The following is a 21,438-nucleotide window of genomic DNA, read 5'->3' as shown; positions in this document are numbered from 1 at the left end:
CATAGTTCAAGAGGTACTGAATATTTATCTCTTTTATTTATGTTATTAATAAACTGATTCGATCATCACGATATTATATACTAAATATTACAATGAATTAAAAAAGAAAGAGCACCAAGGAGCTATGATTGAGTTTCTAAGGGAAAGCAAAGTATGACCACCAAAGCAATACAAAAGAAAAAAATGACATTTGTCATTCAAAGAGTGAATTACAAGAAAAAAAAAAAAAAAAACTTTCCCACTCCCACTATATGCACATTTAGATGAAAATGAATTTAATAGTACGTTGAATTTTTTTTATTATTGGGTTTTCAGTACTCGCATTGGAATCTCGACTAATTCGAATCGCGTACTAAAGGGTCCATTCTGGGGGGTGATGTTCCTAACAGGATTTTTTCTACACTCAGAGCTCGAACCCGAGACTTCTAATTAAGGATGAAATGGTACTCGCATGGAGTCTCTACTAATTTGGATCGCGTACTGAAGGGTCCAATTTGGGGTGACGCTCCCAACAGGATTTTTTCTACACTCGGAGCTCGAACCCGAGACTTTTAATTAAGGATGGAGTCTCGATTAATTCGGATCGCATACTGAAGGTTCCATTATGAGGTGACGCTCCCAACAGGATTTTTTCTACACTCGAAACTTGAATCCAAGATATCTAATTTAGGGTTAAATAGTTTCACCACTGCACTACAACCCATGTCGATAATAGTTGGTGAGTTAGTGGCTAGGTATTTCAATTTGTGGTCTTCATTGGTTCTTAGAAGTTTCCAAAAAAAAATTGCATGCCTAAGTTTATACCCAACCAAATAACAACATTTGTAAAGCTATCTTTGTTCGAGGAGAATCTGATGCCATCCTTTATCGAAAAATTATATCATGTGATTTCAGATTAATTGGAGCATCAATATAAGTATCGAACACTGAGCAAGCAGGGGGTGGACCTAAAGCCAATTTTGCAGTGCTGCGGCATCCGTTAAATTAGATGCAGAATAGGTATAACTATATTTAAAAAAAACATATAAAAATTGCTACAAGACTTAGAAAAACATCCAATAAAGCAAAAACAATAATAAGTGCTTTAGTTTCTAGACGGAACTTTAAAATTTTGAACGTCAATGTATATGTTCGGACCTCCTGAACATCTACGATCCCTAAATTCTGAATCCGCTGCTACAAACAAGAACTTAAAAATAGGTTCGTTAGTGCATATTTAATGTGTGGTCTTCATTGGTCCATAGTGAGTTCCCAAAAATTGCATGTCTATATGCCTATAGCCAACCAAAATGCAACATATGTGAAGTCCTTCTAGTAAACCGTTCTTTGTTATTCTTGTATACGAATTCAGAATTTAAAATTTATGAATTTTTATGATTATTCTAAATAAACAAATAATAATAATTAAGTTCACAGATAAATATGTATAAAAACTACTTGAATGATACTATAGAATCATCCATGTCGTTACGTGTATTAGAGATTTTTATGTTGTCAGTGCATAAAAGATTAATTAAATTAATTTTTCAAAATCTTTAAAGAAAATGCAATTATTATTTTTATATTATTGGTCCATCGAATCTAATTATAATCTCAACATATGGATGTCACTTAAATTTGTAGTCAAATGAGAACAGAAATTGACAGCATACATAGAAAGTGGGAGCAAACTATATCTCTAATAATATGAGTTTAAAATATTATAAGAAAAAATAAGGGAAAATGGTTTGAGATATACCTAAATTTTGGTGAAATTTGCCGTAACACGCCTCAACTTTGCGGGGGTCCTATGACCCCTTCGACTATTTATTACCGTATTTCTGTGATATATATTTGTCCACCTGGACCACTGTGTGAATATACGCGCACTGACGCGTAAGGGTCTGAAGTGGTCCAGCTGGACAAATATATGCCACAGAAATACGGTAATAGATAGTTGAGGGAGGTCATAGGATCCTCCACAAAGTTGAGGCGTATTACAGCAAATTGCGCCAAAATTTAGGTATATTTCTGAATGTTTATCTCAAAATCACTCGTTATCCTATATATCATCACAGAAATCAGAACTGTATTTATAAACTTAAAATCTTAGATTCGTATCGAATGTAGAAATTAAATCCATGATATAATTTTGCACGAAAATAAGATGAAGGGCCACCACTTATAACACCATCATGATAAGTTTTTTATACATACTTACAACACTACCAACACCACTAACTCCAATCAATGTCTTCATATTTTGTTCTTACAATAAAAATATTACTCATTAAGAAGATACTAGAAAACCATGCAACTTAGAAAAGTTGGATTTTGAGTGGCTATAAATAGGAAGAATAACCTTAAAACTTTGTCATTCACAATCTTACAAACATTTATTTTTCTTGGCAAGTGACACTTTCCTTAAAAATATTGCATAAACACAAGTAGTTACTATATATATATATATACAAGTCTTTGCATTTGGAACATAATGGTGCATTCCAAAGTTGTTGGAGTTGCATTAGTGATATTGATCTTTGTTGATCTTGCTTTTGGTGCAAGATTCTATGGTAGGGGAGGAGGCGGTGGAGGCGGAGGTGGTGGTGGTGGTGGTGGTGGAGGGTCAGCATTGGGGGTAGGTTCAGGGTCAGGGGAAGGCTATGGATATGGTGAGGCTAATGATGTGTTTGCGAGTGGTGGAGGCGGTGGTGGAGGTGGAGGCGGCGGTGGTGGTGGTGGAGGGAACTCGGGAAGGGGTAGTGGCTCTGGATATGGCTCAGGATCAGGGTCAGGGTATGGATCAGGTGGTGGAATAGGTCGGGGTGGGGGTGGTGGTGGTGGCCAAGGTGGTGGTGGTGGTGGTGGCTCCGGAAATGGTTCAGGATACGGTTCGGGTTATGGAAGTGGTAGTGGTTCTGGTTATGGTAGTGGTGGTGGAAGTGGCGGAGGAGGAGGCGGCGGTGGAGGTGGTGGTGGTGGCGGTGGCGGCAATGGTTCGGGCTACGGTAGTGGCTCTGGCTATGGATCAGGATATGGAGGAGGAAATGGTGGCTATGGTGGTGATGAACCTTGAAGTGAATTAATTCACACACAATTTGCATATGAAATTAATAAAGTTTGTGAAACTTTGCATGCATGTAATGGATTTTTCAATGCACGTAGCAAGTTTAAGACCACAAGATTCATAAGTCTGTTTACTTTCTTGAACTTTACGTCAAATCAAAAAACCAGACAAACAAATTGGAACGGAGGGAGTAAATTTTCTGGAAGATGATCATTTATTCAAGAAGACATATATAAAGGAATGAGAATAATGTCATTATCCAATAAAAAACACAATTTTCAACTCAATGTTACCTACTAAAAAATTACATTTGTATAAAAATGGCCATATATTCAGTCAATTGAAATCAATGGTTCAAAGGATCAAAGACAAACAAAAATTCATGCACTGCTGAAACTTAACTTCTCTTCTCTTATTGCCCATATGGGAATCAGCATTTCACAAACATAGTTCCAAAATCAAGACATGCATATGAAGTTGCAGATAGATCACCTGTCGGAAACTGTCGCTACTTTCTTAGATATCATGGATTCGGCTATGCTGATCGCTCTTTCAGATCCAGTAATAGTCACCTTCCTGCAAAAGTCCAGAAAATTCTTTATCTATATATAGTAAGTACTATATAGTTGAAGGGGAGCCTTGGAGTAACTGGTAAAGTTGCTGCCATATGACCAGAAGGTCACGGGTTCAAGCCTTGGAAACAGCCTCTGGCAGAAATGCAAGGTAAGGCTGCGTACAGTACAGTACACCCTTGTGGTGGGGCCCTTCCCCGGACACCGCGCATGGCGGTAGCCTTTTGCAGAAATGCAAGGTAAGGCTGCATACAATATACCCTTGTGGTGGGGCCCTTCCCCGGACACTGCGCATAGCGATAGCCTCTTGCAGAAATGCAAGGTAAGGCTGCATACAATACACCCTTGTGGTGGGGACCTTCCCCGGACACCGCGCATAGCGTAAGCTTAATGCACCGGGCTGCCCTTCAGTAAGTACTATATAGTATATATGTTGCTTGTACTTTTCAAATTGCTGGCCTGTCAGTGTAATATCCTCCGAAAATGACTACTTTTGGAGGATCCGACATGCATCAGGTGATGGTTTTGAAGAGTCCGAGCAACGGAATATGCTGAAAGAAACAAACAAATCCAGGAAATCTAACCTTTCAGACGTGCCTGACATGAAATCACCTCTATCTGATATCTTTATTCTAGCCCCACTTAGCTGCAAACACAGCAGATACGTAGGATTTTTAGGACACGTTTAGTTCGAGGTATAAGATGAAATAATCATGGTGTAAAATTTATCGCGTGTTTGGTTTGTGTTTTGAATCTTGAATAGCTAATCCTATATATCCCCGTTTCAGTAGAAAGAACCAAATGGCCGATGAAAAATGATCGCTATACTACTAATGCATGTATTGCAATCCCTGAATAACTTGTTTCTAAACCAAATGAGTAAAACGACCCCTTAGATCGTATACAAGCAGGGAAAAGATTGCAGCTTCGATACTCACCTGACTTATCTCCATTACACTCCTTCCGTTCCGGCCAAGCACTAAACCAATACGCTCATCAGCAACACCAATAGTGACAGAATTGTTCCTCTCTTCCTGCAAAACGACCAAAGAAAAGCAGGTTAAAACTAATAACAAAATCCGAGAGTTTTTAGAAAGATAGAAAAGCAGAATCTATATGTATTTACGAAACATGATAAGAACATTTCCGTTATCAGCTTCAAAGCCAATACAAAGAAAAAGAATAAGTTGATTTCAAGCAAAAGCGGGTTGCAAAAGCATTAGGGGAAAAAATGATGTCCTCACGGAATTAGACTCCGTCTTGTTCTGATGATATCTGATATTTGGAAATCTCCCTCCGACTCCATTTGGTGGTCCATAGTTCATTCCAGCGTAAGCTGCTAAGAAAATGGGCGGCAGAAGTAGAACTAGGTATCAGAATACGACATTAAAAACAACTTCAAAATGCAGAATCAACTACTACGATGATCTCCTAAATAGAACACCTAATAGCTCGGAAAGCATTTCAAAAGATATGGTCATAAATGTTGTAGAAAGTACGACAGACAAGAAACAGGTCATGTATGGATCGATATCAAAAGAATTACAAATCATAGATAATGATATAATACCTGCATAAGGAAATGGAACATTCATGTTCTGTACATAATTAGCGTCTTTGGCCAACTTATGTAGAATCAATTTAACAGCCCGCATCTGCTCCCCTAGAGTTCCAATCACTATAACTAGCCTATCATGCAGTCCTGGAAAATTGTCATCTTGAGGTAATATTTTTATGCTAGCTCCCGAGTCTTCGATAAATGACCTGTAAAAGAAAACCATCTACGTTAATTTGATGACATTGCCGAGTGCCAACCATCCTTTATACAATTTTGGTTGCAGATGAAGTTCAAAATGCACTTTCAAACTATAAATAAAACTCACAATTCCATTAACTAAAATAGTCAGTGTTGTCAAAGACGCACTTGAGACATGCTTAAGCCCTAACGCTAGAGCAAAATACGAAGTGCATTTCGCGTTACTCAAGTATTGCTTCATTGCATTAACCAAGAGAGTTCAGCCACAAGGACTAAGTTTAAAAGTGAACGAGTTCAAATATTCATATGGGACACGGGACCCCCAGTCAGATCAACAAGAAGAATTGAGCCAATGCTTCGAATCGCATATACAATTTGATTTAACGCGGTAATAAACTAGGATGCAAGGCTCACACGGTGGATCAAACTTCCAATCAGAAACTTAGAAATGAAAATGGAACGTTTTTCTTGTCAAGGCAAATACAGATAATTCATTCCAGCACAAGGTTGTGCCCTTGTATACTCTATAAAACAGCAAATTCAGATTGATCACGTCACAGAAACAAGTTAACATTATCAGTACCAAAATTAAGAATCTTAGAATCAGTAAATCTTTGCTCGGTCGAAGAGCTAGTTATCTTAAATGAGTTACAAGACTTTGAAACCTGCATGCATTTTCAGGAGCAGTGTATTTGAGGTAGGGGGAGCAGGATAAAAACTTATGGGACATAAAATGAGGAAAGATTCATACTTTATCACAGCTCCTCCCTTCCCGATAATTCCACCACAAGAGCTGTTGGGCACAACTAGTCTAACTTTTGATCTCGGGCCAACATCACCACCATTGTCAACATAACTCTGAGTTGGAAGAAGATAGTTTTTTCAAAGCCATCTGTCAATAACAGTACAGAGAATGGAATTTAAGACGTGATATTACCTCATCTAGTAGCTTATTAAGAATAAGATCCACTGCCTCGAGTACATCATCAATAGGCCCAGATGCCGTTACAATCCTATCCATGGTGCCAGGGAAAAATTCGTTGTTGCGTGACAACTGAATTCTCGCCCCAGAACGAGACTGAAAGTCACTGATTGTCGAGCCACCCTTTCCAATAATTGAACCAGCCTCAGCATTTGATAGAAGGAACTTAAGAGATATTTTGTTCTCCTCATTGTCTGGAAATATAACAAAAATAAAGGAGAAACATTAGCACTGTGAAAGTAAGAAGGGAAAGAGACACTGTGGCGTAATCAAATAAATATTTTGGTCAAATTACTGAAAACGAGATGAAAAAATATGATCCCTGAATCATGAAACGTAAATTGAAACCGTATACACAGTGCCAGTATAATGATACCAAGCATCTTTATAGGCATAACCATTGTAACGGGAAAAGAGTTGAACGTATTCCCAATTTCCTAAAGCAGCAAAAAAGACATGTTTTCATGGTAAGTAAAAAACCTATAAGATACGTGATCTCTCATTACAGCCCATTAACCAATACTATCATCACAGTGCAGGGAATCAGGTCAACCAGGAAATGATTAGACAGCGTTTGATGCACAGCATAAAAGTCTATGCAAAAACTAATTTTGCAATGACCAAGTCCCGGACTATGAGGAAAAACAATGTAGCAGAAAGATAATTCTTTTAACGGGTAGCCTATCAGTCTATTAAGTATTAAAGACATCCTTTCTTGCTACAAATGGATGTAAGATTGGAAATGCCCATAAGAATCACAACTATTCACTGTTTGACATGATTCCTTCAATCTTAAAGAAATTGCTGTTTTTAAGGTAAGAAGTTTGGCATAAAAGACAGTGACTAGGAAAATTACCAGTTTCAATTAAAAACTGAAACTAGGAGGGTTAGAAAATCATTATCAGCAATGACGTTATTGAAGACTTCAGCCAAACAACAGTATGTCCAACTTAAAAAGAGGTGGAGGAGGAGTAAGAAACATATCACAGAAGGCGCATTGCCACATCAGAAGATAGTTGCTTTTCACAGGTATGTAGTTGATCGAAAAATGCAGCTCTGCTACACAATTAAGCGCAAGACATGCTTTCGAGACTAAGCAGCTTTTTTTAAGTATTTCCAAAAGCAAAAACTTCCGATCCAATCCGTAAGGTATGTGTTTGAGGGTCAATATTAGTCTTTGGAAATTAAGAACGACCACATTAATAGCGGCATATTGTGAGAATGCCGAGGCATCATATGAGAATCAAAATACAAGGAAGCTCAGTGAAAACAGTATGTGACAAAGACTAGAGTTTTTTTCGGCAAATTGTAACAATGAAAAGAAATTATAAATGATACTTATCTCAAGATATAGGAGGGGTTATGCCGTTCCAAAACCTTATCATGATTAGTTTATAGAAGATAAGGCTTCCAACCAATAGAAACTAAAAAAGTCAATTATACCAAGAAATGCTTGTCGACTTAATTACCAAAACTAGGCTAACCAAAATTGTACTAAGACAGCAAACAAGCAAACAGCACAGAAGTCAAAGAACCACCAAGACATCTGGTTGCAAGCTCAGACTTCAGATCATAAATAGCAAACATACAAGCTCATTCTGAAGGGTCCACCTCACAAACAAAAAACGAGAATACAAGCCTCAGTTCCCTTTTATTATTTAACTCCGTAAATTTTTAAATGGTCTTTCTTCTTGTTTTTGGGGGGCCAGGGGGTGAAGAGCAAGTGCCCTCCCTTATGATCATACTATCAGTTTGCTTTCATCAGGAACACGGTGAAGCTGAATATCCTCAAAATATAAGAAACAAGATATTGAGAAATCTGGTCCTCATCATTGATTATCCTAATCCTACTTACCCCGTGACTAAATGGAGACCTCTGGACCATAGGTTTCACTTCAATGACAAAAGTGATACTTAACACCTCCACAGTATCTTGTACACGCTATTGACAAATAAAAACCTCTGGAAATTGAATTGAAGGATGTTAGCCCTTATATAAAGCATATCGCCAAGCAACAAATATATGCACAAGTGTCCGAACAGGCACTTCTGCCTATTCAGTCGGCTTTGCAGCAACGTCACATAAAAGAATTTGATTATCTAGTCCATTTGTATCAATTCGGTTGTACTTTCTCAAGGTACTGTACATGATCGTATCAACTTTGGTACTAACTGCACGGATATTGAAATGTTCCAAAGTGACGATCTTCGTTAATTGGATGGTATGCACACTCTCAGGAAGAATTGTTTGCTTAGAATCCAATAGAACATTGGCACATCTTCCAAGGAGGTTGGTGGTCAACTTAAATTGGATTGTCCATTTTTTTACCTTTTTTGGCAACTCTTTAATTTAGAGAGTCCACATGACATGTTTAAGACCACAAGATTAAAAGACATTCTGGTACATTCTAGTATGTTTAATTTAAAACTACAAGATTCAAAAGTCTTCCTTACTTCTTAAATCCGTATTAGTTAAAACCAGACATACAAAGAGGGAGTAAAATTTGAACCTTGAGTGGGGAATCTCAGTAGCTCAATTGGTTGACGGCCTAAACTTTCACCTTATTGGTAAAGGTTCAATTTTTTTGTAACTTTCACTTTGTTGGTAAAGGTTCGATTTTCTTGTAATCCCCTCCCACCATTCCCCTTCCCCTCCCCATCATTTTTTTTTTTTAAATTGATCTTCGAGGCCTCGTTATTCTCCTATTGTAATTTGAACTTGAGACATCATTACTCTCAACCACTTCATCGATGACTAAGTCACACCTTTGGGTGTCATTATTATACAATTTGCTTACATCTCGACTAATTTGAAAGACCTCATTATTCTTAACCCACTTCATCAATGACTAAGTCACACCTTTGGGTGTGATTACTATAAAATTTGCTTACATCTCGACTAATTTGAACGACCTCATTATTCTCGACCCACTTCATCGACGACTAGGTCACGCCGTTGGATGTTAAAGTTAAAATGTTCTCTAATTATAGAAAGGTGACATTTTTATTTCGGACAGACTAAAAAGAAAAGCGTGTCACCCTGAGATTTCATTATTCTTGACCCACTTCATCGACCACTAGGCAGCACCTTTGGGTGTCATTATTATAGAAAGGTGACGTTTTTATTTTGGACAGACTAAAAAGAAAAGTGTGTTACGACCTCATTATTCTCGACCCATTTCCTCGACCACTAGACAACACCTTTGGAAGTCATTATTATAAAAAGGTGACATTTTTATTTAAGTATTACGACCTCATTATTCTCAACCCATTCTATCGCCTACTAGGCCACACCTTTGGGTGTCATTATTATAGAAAGGTGACATTTTTATTTCGAACAGACAAAAAAGAAAAGTGTATTACGACCTCATTATTCTCAACCCACTTCATCGACCAGTAGGCCAAACCTTTGGGTGGTGTCATTATTATAGAAAGGAGACATTTTTATTTAAGTATTACGACCTCATTATTCTCAACCCACTTTATCGATTACCAGGCCACACCTTTGGGTGTCATTATTATAATAGAAAGGTGACATTTTTATTTCTAACAGACTAAAAAGAAAAGTGTGTGTCACCCTGAGACCTCATTATTCTCAACCCACTTCATGGACGACTAGGCCACACATTTAAGTACCATTATTATACAAAATTATAACATAAAATAAACAACATAAGATTAGATCCAAAACTAATAAAGTAAGAGAAGAAAAAAGAGCTGTACCTGAAGAAGGAGGAGGAGGAGATTGAGATTTGTGTTCTTGTAAACCTCCTTCAGTAGATGAATTGTACTCACATTCACCTCCTTTTTCCATAGCCATTATTAATTAAGGTAAGTAATAATAATAATAATAGAGAGAATTTACAGATGAAAAAATAAATGGAGTCAAAGCATTGGGAATTTTGTGATGGTGAAGATTGTGATTGATGTAGAAATATCTACTCTGTGTGTGTGTGTGAAAAAAAGGGAAAATGGAGAGAGAGTGGAAGAAGAATATGCTAAGGAAGTGGTAATATTATAAAAGACAATACAAAACAGAATTAAAGAATAGAGCTTTTTTTTTTTTTTTGGAAACATGTTCTCTTTCTTCTCCGGTCTTCTTCTGAAGGGAGACTTAGAGTAACTAATAGCTGTTGTTATATGATTAGGAGGTTACGAGTTTAAGTCGTAAAAAATATTTCTTATAGAAATATAAGGTGAGACTATTGGGCTCACGTCTGATTAGCTAGTTGGTGAGGCAATAGCTTATCAAGGCGATGATCAATAGCTGATCCGACAGGATGATCAGCCACACTGGGATTGAGATATGGTCCAGACTCTTATGGGAGGCAGCAGTGGGGAATTTTCCGTAATGGGCGAAAGCCTGACGGAGCAATGCCGCGTGGAGGTAGAAGGCCCACGGGTCGTGAACTTTTTCTGGAGAAGAAGCAATGACGGTATGCGGGGAATAAGTCTCGGTTAACTCTGTACCAGCAATTGCGGTAATACAGAGGATGCAAGTGTTATCCGGAATGATTGGGCGTAAAGCGTTTGTAGATAGCTTATGAGTAATAGATTTTTATAATTCGACTCTTACCCATTCCTCAAGCATATATATAGCGAGAGTTTTAATACACAATTATTATTACGTGATCAGGAGGTCAAGATTTTAGATTATAAAAATTGCTTCTTATAGAAATATAAGGTGAGACTATATATAATAGATTTTTGTGATTCAATGCTTTCTCATACCTCATGGCTCACATATATTACAAAAATTTTAATACATCGAACTATCCTTTTTTATTCTCTTCTCACTTTTTTCCTTTTTGCCTACAAAATACTACTCTTCCTATCTAATTTATTATATAAGTCAATATTAATTTAATATTTCAATATTATTATTTGAATATTTAAAAATTGGAAAATGAGCTAAATCGATAAAGAAAAACTGGAAAATGGAGCTAAATCTATGAAGAAAAATAGGAAAGTGGAGCTAAATCTATGAAGAGAAACTGGAAAATGTGTTGAGTTCATAGAAGTGTGAATAGAAAAATAGAGAAAAAATGGTGGAGAAGAGGAGACCAATTTGAAAAGTGTACTCCCAAAATTAAAAAGTTCACTAATTCTCCCACATTGATGAGAGAAGGGAACTTTGGAGTGTTTATAATAATGAATACTTACTCTACATGATAAGTGAGGCAGGAAATAAGAGATGTCTCGCGGCATCATCGTCGCTCGGCTTCGGATTTGGAAAAGGACCGATAAGATTTATCTTTTTGGACAAACTTTATTTGACGAAATCTGATCAATACTCCAAATATAACAGTACCAGATGCAAACTTTATTTGACGAAATCTGATCAATACTCCAAATATAACAGTACCAGATGCAATGTTTCGACAGAACTGATGCACTGTTTCATTTTAACTGAACTGATGCGCTGTTTCTTTTCGACTGAACTGATGCATGCACTGAATTGATATACTATTTCTGTCTCGACTGAACAGATGCAATTCTTCAATGAAGTGATGCACTGTTTCGAACAGGTGCACTGTTTGATGAAATGGTATACCGCTTCAGCAAAAATACTGCAGATATGCATTTTCAGAAACATCACACCATTTAAATGAAAACTTTCTTTTCTTTATAAATATTCTGTATGGTCAATCAGAACGTTCTGTGCGTTCGAAGAATTCGCCTACTTACCGCTATAATCGGATTGAAGGTCATTTTATCATGAGAGAGATTCCATGACCTCGAGTATAGTGAATGACTTGGCCTTATTAATTTCTATTCATCTACTTTCTGAAGGCTTGAAAAGATCATTTTAATCTTGTATTGAGAATATTTGATATACTTCTTATTTATACTTGAATTTTAGTTGAAGTTGTTTATCTGCATATACAGATTCTGCATAGCCGTAGAAGGAAATGACAAAATGGAGCTAAATCCATGAAGAAGAGCTGGAAAATGGAGCTAAATACATGAAGAAAAAAGAAATCAAGCATAATCTATGAAGAAAATCTGGACAATCGAGCTAAATCAACGAAGAAAAACAGGAAAATGAGCTAAATCGATGAAGAAAAACTGGAAAATGGAGCTAAATGAATGAAGCAACCAGAAAAATCGAGCTACATCGATGAAGAAAACTGGAGAATCAGACATCTAACGAAGAAACTGGAAATTTTCATTCAACATTAACAAACGATAAGCTAAAAACAAGCTAATTAACATAATTTTACATCAACAAAACACTAATTTAAACCTTCAACAGCAGAAACACAGACACTAAACTAAATTCACAATTTCAAGCAAAATCGATGAAGAAACGCTGGAAATAAAGCAAAATCAATAACGAAAACTAGAAATTTTCATTAATAACCAGACGATTAACAACAGATAAAGCTAAAAGCTAGCTAATTCTACACCTAGAAAAAGCTAATGAAGACCTTAACAGTACACAAACTAACACAACTAAGAGCTAGTGAACTTGGTAACAGCCTTAGTGCCTTCAGAAACAGCATGTTTAGCCAATTCACCAGGCAAAACAAGTCTCACAGCAGTTTGAATTTCACGAGAAGTAATCGTCGGCTTCTTATTATACCTAGCAAGACGTGAAGCTTCCTGTGCAAGTTTCTCAAAAATATCATTGATGAAACTGTTCATTATTCCCATAGCTTTGCTTGAAATACCGATATCTGGATGCACCTGCTTCAACACTTTGAAGATATATATCTTATAAGTCTCTACCGCCTTCTTCGATCTCTTCTTCTTCTTATCTCCGGCAGCCGCGGCGCCGCTGTCTTTCGGTAGTTTTTTGCCGGCTTTTGGTTTTTTCTCTGCCGGGGATTTACCGGCGGCGACCGGAGTTTTTTCAGCTGCCGGTTTTTTCTCAGCTTTTGGTGCCATTGTTGTAGAGAGAGAAAGGGTAAAATGGGAAACTTGAAAATTAAGAGATGCTTTTCTCGGGAAAGTTGTGTGGAGAATGTGGAAGGGGGGTTTGGTTTATATAGTGGTTAAGAGGAGAGCTGTGATTGGTTGATAAGGAGTGACGCGGATCGTAAAGGATAGCCGTTGATTTAGATGTTTAATCAACGGCCGTTATGAATTGTTTTGCGATCCGGGTCATTTTTCTTTTTTCTCTTTATTTATTACAACTCTAATAAAATAAGGCCCAATATAGATGCTTTATCGCGGTTGATTACTCGGATTGGTTCTAGCATTTCTCTGTCCAAAAAGATCGGCGAGTCGGCTTCATAGGGTGTATAAAAATAGCGTAAGATTTTGTGTATTAGTAAAATTTGTATTAGTAATACTTACGTTAGTTATATTTACATTTTTCTTATGCAGTGTTTGGTTTGATATATTAAAAATAACACGAATTGCATAATTTCTAATGAAAAAATTTTTTTACAAGAATATCTTTTATAAATATGACGGAAAGGACGTGAAATTCTTTTTGAGGGACAATTATGACTCTAACCATGCTAATGCATGCATAGAATCCATTGTATTACTAATACCATAGATTTCTATGCATTAGCAATACACTTTGGGGTGGTTTGGTAGAGTGTATAAAAATAATGTAAAATATAGTGTATTAATAATGTCTGTATTAGTAATGTTTGTATTAGTTATGCTTGTATTAGTTATGCATGTATTATTTCTTATACATTATTTGATTTGATGTATAAAAAATAATATATCTTACATAATTTCTATAAAAGAAGTGTTTGTTTATAAAAATACCATTCTTTAATGCTGTACATTTTTTTTGCAATAAAGTTCTTTTGACATCTCAAACATAATTAGTATTGTTGAACTAATATATAGAGATTTAGGATTAATTTCAAAACTTTCGTCTTTGCGCATGAAATGTTATTTCGGAGGATTAACATAGTCGAAACAAAACTAAATACAAGATGTAAAATTAAGGAATAGTCTCAAGAATATTTTTTAATCTTTTTAAAGACCCTCAAAGTAAATCAAAAATATGTTGCGGTTATTTAAATCAACTATTCATTGTTGTAAATGAAAATGGTGGGGAAAGAAATTGTGAAATGTTTTGAGAAAATTCACAGTTGAGAATTAAAATGGTGGGAAAATAAATTGTGAAATATTTTGAGAGGGAAATTGAGGGGTATTAAGGTCATTTAATAAGTTAATGCATGTGTTAAAAGTCTTTGTATTACTAATACACACTTCAGTACACAATAGAGTGTATAACTAATGATTGTAGTATTACTTATACATAGATAAAAAGACATACCAAACAAGGTACTAGTAGTACACATTAACTAATTATATTTTACAATACACTCTACCAAATGACCCCTTCTTAATACCAAATAGAGTGTACAACTAATACAAACATTAGTAATAAATGGGATAAAAAAGTGACCAAACAAAATATTAGTAATAAACAAATCTAATACAAACATTATTTTTCTTAATACACTCCACCAAACGGCCCTTAAGCATTCTATCGATCAATTGGTTCGATCTGATTTTGTATTATATTATTGTTTTAGCTTATTGGCTACAACAATATACCCAATATATTCCCAAAAAGTGGGGTCTGGGTAGAGTAAAATGTACGCAGTCCATATCATTGTCTAGGTGAAGTAGCGAGGCTATTTCCGATAGAACCTCCGCTCAGGACACATAACAGTATACCAAACAAAAAACATAAAAGCATACAACAAAGTACTACTATAAACTATCTATCCAAAATCATAGACATCACAAAACACCACAAACAAGAAACTTCAATCACAGATATAAACAAAGCGATCTTCCCTACTATAACGACTTAACTCCTACCCTTACTCGCGTCCTCTACATCTTTCTATCAAAGGTTACGTACTCCGTAAACTGTAATTAGTTTATCGACTATCATTTTTGTAAATAAGCTAAGTGGATAATTAATCTAATAAGATAAATAAAAATTACAGAAATCACAACCATTTTAAAGCTAATTATTATCTATTTCAATTTTTTTTAAATTACTAAAAATTCATAATTTAGCTAATTATTATCTATTTCAATTTTTTTTAATAAAAATTACTAAAAATTCATAATTTAGTCAACAAGGAGTACTATTTTTTTTTTACATTCATGGATTGTTTGGTTGGGAAATAGTTATCCCGGATAATTAATCTTGAAATTTTTTCTTTTTCTAGTTTCCCATCCGGTGTTCGATGTCCGTACTGAAGTTTCGATTAATCTGTTTTTTGGTACCACCCGTATTGTAACCCCGACTAATTCAATTTTTTTTTATTTTCCATTCGATATTCGGTGCCCGCATTGAAATCCTGTTCGGTGCCCGTATTGGATCTCCGACTAATCCATTTTTTTTAATTTCTCATTCGGTATCTGATGCCTGCATGCAAGGCCATTAAGGTGGCAGTGCTCCCAACAGAATTTTCTCCATACACAGAGTCGAGCCCTCGACCTCTGATTAAGAGGAGAACAGTCTCATCCACTATACTACAACCCATGTATTATGAATTAATTGTCCCACATTGAAAAACTAGAGAAATGCTAAAGGGATTATAAGTCAAATGGGTTCTTCCACCTATTAGGCTAGTCTTTTGGGTTCTCCCGTTTGGTTTATAACATTGGTGCTTTCATTGAGAGTCTCACGCATTGGGTCATGACTTGGAGTGTTGGAGTGGTGGCCTGCGCACTAGGAGTGGTGGCTTGGACCCAAAAGGGGTGCCTGCTGTGACCAACTGAACATAGCCGTGATTAACGAGAATCAATCTACACGTTGAGCCACGATTCGGAGTGGTGACCTGTGCGTCAGGAGTGGTGGCCTGGACCTAAGAGGGGTGTCAGTTGTGACACCAACGATGTCGTTGGTTCTCAAGCAAAGACGATCGTTATGAACCACCAACGAGATCGTTACCAATTGTCGGACATTGGAAAAATAGAGAAATGCTAATGGGTTCTCCCACCTATTAGATTAATCTTTTGGGTTGAATTATCTCGTTTGATTTATAACACCATGTTAATAATTTTGAAATTAGTTATTTAATAATTAAGTATCTCGGAATTAGTTATTACCAAATAGTGACACAGAAATTAGGTGACATATACAAATCCAAGTAAACTTAGTATCAACCACACATCTCCAACAACCACCATTAAAGCAAATTCCAAACCAACCCCCACCCTTCCCCCCCAAAAAAAAAAGAAAAAATCTCAATTTTCACCATGGCTTTGTTAAGCTCAACTTCTTCATCTTCTCTACTAACAAATTTTCACTACATTTCATCTCTCCAATACAATAATAACACTAGATTTGTTTCACCAAAATGTAAATTACTTGGAATTACAGCTGATTTATCTGTTCCTCCTAAAGCTAGATTTATTGCCAGACGTAAAGAGTCTTTATCTGTTAAGCAGCTTCAAAGGCCCCTAAGTATGTTTCTCTCCGTTTTAATTTATGTGATACTTAGACACGTATTTTAAGAAAGTATAGTACTCCTTCGTCCTATTTTATGTGTCGCCTTTTAACCGGATCGAAAATGAGTGATGACTTTGTGAAATTTACGAAATTATTCCTCTTCAAATTTATTTTTTAATTATTAAATGGGATCCAGTAATGATGATAAAATGTAGATGGTCATTAAATAGTAGTTATAAGATTGTCATTCTTTTCGGAACGGACTAAGAAGAACACACAAATTTTACGTGGAAACCCTTGACGGAAAAAACCACGGGTAGAGGAGGAGGAAATTCACTATAATGGAGAGGAATACAAGGAGGAGACGAAAGTTTCTAATATATAAAACCGCCAAAAACAACCCACTTGATTGCACTTATATAATACGTGCGTACAAAAAAATTCTAAGCTCAGAAATAGTCCCTACTCTACCACCACAGGACCCCCAAAAAATCCCAAACATGGGTCGCACCGCGATCTTTTCATGGCCGGATCAACAAAATTCGGGTCACAATAACGGATTTGATATGTAGCATTTTAAATAAGACAGTAGTTTTTTTGAAGCTTGTGATCTATAACAAAGTCATAGTGTAGTAAACACTAACTTCACAATGTTGGTATTGTATTATTTGGTGAGAATTTCAATTATGTTTTGTTGTTTTTCGGTTGATTTAGTGGACTATATGAGCTTGCCAGCGAGCCAGTACTCGGTGTTGGATGCGGAGAGGATTGAACGAGTGGATGATAATACGTTCAGCTGTTACGTGTACAAGTTCAAGTTCTTTGCATTTGAAGTGTGTCCTGTTTTATTGGTTAGAGTCGAGGAGCAGCCTGATGGATGTTGTATCAAGTTGTTGTCTTGCAAGGTGTATTGCATTTGCATTTGCATTGCTTAACGTTTTTACTAATGTATGGTTTCTAATCATGTTATTACTTGTACCGTTTGATTCTCAGCTCGAGGGATCTCCAATTGTGGTCGCGCAAAATGATAAGTTTGATGGTATGTATGTAGTCTTTTTAAGAGCTATTTCTATCACTTTGAATATTAGTGTGTTAGTCTCTTTAGTATCTTCGAAAGATGTACCTGGTTCAATATTGATGCAACTTTGTTTATTTGTTCCGTATTGGTCCGTAAAATTGCAATAATGTGGTTAGAACAAGATTACTTATCTGGATGCAACTTGATACTGGACTCACTTTGAGTTGCATATATCTGTATTTCTTTCTGCTGGCATGTTCTTCTTAGAGGTGTTGTATTTTCAGCACTTGATTTAAATTGACTGGAAGTTAAAACGGGAACACATTTGACGAAGAAATGACCATTTTTAAGACGCTTTTGTCCTCGTAGCTATTCATGAATGTTATGAAACCAATCAATCTTTTTTTTTTTTTTTTCCTCTTTTGACAATGGATGGGTGATGGCAGCATTAGAGGCCTGTGATCTTCTGATAACTGCAATGTAAGCTTAGTCCTGTTGCTTCTCGAGAGGGGAAAAAACCATTCCTGCTTAGAGGATTGATGGTTTAGTGCTGTCTGTCAGTTAAGTGCACCATTAGTTACCTTTAGTCGAAATAGTTGCTTTGTCGTCCTCTTAAAAAGTTAGCAACTTTCATACTGCCCGAAAGGTGACGAACATAAGTTATCTTTCTTGCTTTAAGGCAAATCCAGGATTCTAACCGCCAATTACTGAATAATTTGTTCTGCATCGACTTGGGGAGGAAAATTCGATCTCCCAATAAGTTCAAGTTCGGCAAAAACTCAACCTCAACATGTTTTGTCAACTTCCATTCGTTGTATTCAAAGTTGTGTGGACAAGCTATTGATAAAGGCTTAAATTGTGAACATAAAGGGATCGATGGAAGAAGTCTAAATGTAGTATATAGTAAGTAGTAGAGTGACCTTCTTCTTGATTTTCTGAAATCTAACTCCTAGCGAGGTTTGTTAAGATAAATAAATAATTGATGTGATCATGTAACATGATTCACGTCAGCATGTGATTGTTTTAAGTTTAATGGCCTTTGACGCTGTACTTGAGACTAACTTGTCTCGTCTTTATTAGGTAAAAGGACTTGATGTGACAAGGTGTCATCTGCAATAATAGTTGCTCAGTTCGCGCGCATGTGTCAATTCTGAATTTTATTACATAATGCTTTTCAGGAGTGCTTTGACACTGATTTAGTATGGGCATGCAGCTTCGATGGTGAACAAAATATCTTATGATAGCAAGCGAAGAGACTCAGCGTTGCAGCAGCTCACTTCAGATGCTGTTATTGAGGTACTAACCGAGTTTGTCCGTATTGCAATAAAAGTAAAACATTACAATGGTTGGTTAGTTTGCATCGGTTGTGATTGACTATCTATGCAGGTCAACATTGAAATCCCCTTTGCATTTCGAGCAATTCCAGTGCAGGTAATCGAGTCAACTGGTTCTCAGGTCCTAGATCAGATACTAAGAATCATGCTCCCTCGGTTTATGGCACAGGTTCGTTACTTTGTTTGTTAATTGATCACTTAGACAGTTCACTTTCTGTAAAAACTTTCTTGTACTGTAATCCTTTCAACTGTCGGAGCTACTTTTCTTGTCATTTCCGTCAAGGTGGTGATTGAGTTCCAATAAAGACGTACAGCTTGTTGGTCTCGTCACTTTCATAGTTGACACTAGTATCTTTTCATTTTGACTACGTTCTATTGTTACTTCCGTTTCTTTATCATCACCATCTTCCTCACATTTCATCCTTTTTATCGGAAGAAAACTATGCAATGTTTCCTATTATCACAAGTCATTATTAAGGTATTACGAAGTAACAGGCACGAAAAAATTTGATTATCTGGTTGTGCTACCTCTATACGAGGCTGCATTGGGAGGCACATATGGAATTCCTATGTCCTAATTGACGGACAACAACCATCTCGTTGGATTCACCAAAAGTTGATATTTTAATGTGGATATATCCTGCATCCTTCGGTTGGACTGAGGAGTTCTTGATAGGTACTTTAATATGTTTTATCCTCCATTACTATTTTATAGCACCTACTCGGCCTATCCACCACATAACCATCTCGGTGGGGATGAGTGGTGTCTAGCTCTACCTGCAATTACGAAGATGAGAATTTGAGTCACCATGAGGGTAATGTGGGAGGAGCTACTGTCTGACTTCTAGGTTATGTTGCCCGGGATCTTCAAAAACATCAATGGCTGCATGTCGGATTCTCCCAAAATAGTGTATTTTTGGAGAATCCAATATGAATGCAGCATCGGAAGTGAAGACTCTGGACAACTTAGCTTCTAGGTACATGGATTTGTTGTGAGATTAACCATAGAAAAAAATACGGATGCAGAAGGCATGCCCTTAACTATACAAGGTTGTTCTCCATCTGGATTTTGAATTTAAATATCGACGAGAAGGAAACCCTGATCAACCAGCATAAAAAATTAACCAAGTTCGATAAAACTGAGTCGATCAGTAACTGCTAGAAAATCTAATCCAATGTAAAACTTTAACTATGATGGAGTTCTGAGTTTCTTTTAGTTGCATTTCTTTCACATAATCTTCCATGCAGTTGTTAGTTGTGAATATTGTTCGGTGTGATTATACATTACATCAGCCGAACTCTACGGTTACTTTCAGTTTTTTATACATTACATCAGCTGAACTCGATGGTAAAGTTGTTGCCATGTGACCAGGAGGTCACGGGTTCACGCCTTGGAAACAGCCTCGGGCAATAATGCAAGGTAAGGCTACGTACAATACACCTTTGTGGTAGCTCCCTTCCCCGGAACCTTTGCATAGCGGGAGCTTTAGTACACCGGGCTGCCCCTACATCAGTTGAACTCTACGGTTACTTCCAGTTTTGGGGCTTAGATGCAAAATTACGTTTCCTTAACCTAAGCGAGAATGGACATCGCTTTTTGAAGTATCCACTTTAAGGTGGCTTTCGCTCTTTTATATTAGAAGTCTCGTTTTTAATGCTGTTTTTCTTGCATCCAGCTAGTGAAGGACTATCAAGCGTGGGCGTCAGGTGACACATCGAGGCAGCCTCTTGGAACTGGTCAGATTTGAGGCAGCTGCAAAATTCATCATCCTAAGAAGTCGCGTTGGTTGCTAATAACAAAACGAGCATTAAGTTCTTTGATGGCAACAAATATTCTCCGCGAGTTCTCCATATCAAGCAGAGACTTTGATTTTCTCAATAAGCTCGATCAACTGGATAAATTTGCAGCACAAAAATCTCAGATCAGACAAGGGGTCCGGCTGAGCGCCAACCATAAATGTGTAGAAAAATATGGATGGATAATCGGTATGTATTGAATATTTGTTTCCAGATTACTCATGAACCACGATGAATCAAATTTTTTCTTCGTATATTTTGTGTAAAGACAATGGTCTGGCTGCCTGTTTATGTAGTAGGAATTGTTTCACTCAGACCATTTCGACATGTCTTCTTCTCTCGTCGAATACCTCTAGTTTTTGCTGAGATTTTTGTGTATAATCGTGGTGTTCTGATCAATGCCTTAGACTTGCTTCGACTATTTCATTGGGTACGTGCTAGTTTTCTGCTCTGTCGATCACTCCTACCGTGATCTCAGATTGTATTGTATATATGATCTGGCGAACGTGCTGGATTTGATAGAACTGCACAACTTCACAC

General features: G+C 36.7%; 4 protein-coding genes across 5 annotated transcripts; 2 read left to right on the top strand and 2 right to left on the bottom strand.

Annotated features, from left to right (window-relative positions):
• Positions 1 to 2,473: 2,473 nt before the first annotated feature.
• LOC107872212 (putative glycine-rich cell wall structural protein 1) lies at positions 2,474 to 3,055 on the top strand. Its single transcript, XM_016718982.1, has one exon. The coding sequence runs from the start codon at positions 2,474 to 2,476 to the stop codon at positions 3,053 to 3,055; it is 582 nt and encodes a 193-aa protein (XP_016574468.1).
• Positions 3,056 to 3,279: 224 nt separating this feature from the next.
• Positions 3,280 to 10,455, bottom strand: LOC107871396 (protein BTR1). Of its 2 annotated transcripts, none has more exons than XM_016718325.2 (8): positions 10,080 to 10,455; positions 6,312 to 6,550; positions 6,126 to 6,232; positions 5,189 to 5,382; positions 4,863 to 4,954; positions 4,557 to 4,652; positions 4,203 to 4,264; positions 3,280 to 3,622 (listed from the first exon to the last, which is right to left on the bottom strand). In XM_016718325.2, the coding sequence occupies exons 1-8, from the start codon at positions 10,174 to 10,176 to the stop codon at positions 3,535 to 3,537; spliced, it is 975 nt and encodes a 324-aa protein (XP_016573811.1). In that variant the 5' UTR covers positions 10,177 to 10,455; the 3' UTR covers positions 3,280 to 3,534. The 2 variants fall into 2 exon arrangements, with proteins under 2 accessions (XP_016573811.1, XP_016573810.1); XM_016718324.2 differs by having other exon boundaries at positions 4,863 to 4,957; positions 10,080 to 10,449.
• A 2,235-nt stretch (positions 10,456 to 12,690) lies between these two features.
• On the bottom strand, positions 12,691 to 13,328 carry LOC107871394 (histone H2B.3). Its single transcript, XM_016718323.2, has one exon. It carries the CDS (start codon positions 13,245 to 13,247, stop codon positions 12,813 to 12,815), a length of 435 nt encoding a protein of 144 aa, XP_016573809.1. The 5' UTR covers positions 13,248 to 13,328; the 3' UTR covers positions 12,691 to 12,812.
• Positions 13,329 to 16,466: 3,138 nt separating this feature from the next.
• Positions 16,467 to 21,152, top strand: LOC107871393 (uncharacterized protein SYNPCC7002_A1590). Its single transcript, XM_016718321.2, has 6 exons — positions 16,467 to 16,764; positions 17,464 to 17,654; positions 17,743 to 17,788; positions 18,981 to 19,063; positions 19,154 to 19,270; positions 20,778 to 21,152. Exons 1-6 carry the CDS (start codon positions 16,557 to 16,559, stop codon positions 20,847 to 20,849), a joined length of 717 nt encoding a protein of 238 aa, XP_016573807.1. The 5' UTR covers positions 16,467 to 16,556; the 3' UTR covers positions 20,850 to 21,152.
• The last annotated feature ends 286 nt before the right edge of the window (positions 21,153 to 21,438 follow it).

The sequence above is a fragment of the Capsicum annuum genome, chromosome 5 (assembly GCF_002878395.1).
Source record: "Capsicum annuum cultivar UCD-10X-F1 chromosome 5, UCD10Xv1.1, whole genome shotgun sequence".
Lineage (NCBI taxonomy): Eukaryota > Viridiplantae > Streptophyta > Magnoliopsida > Solanales > Solanaceae > Capsicum > Capsicum annuum.
The sequence above is the reverse complement of the archived record's forward strand: the minus strand, read 5'-3'. Positions and strand labels throughout refer to the sequence as shown.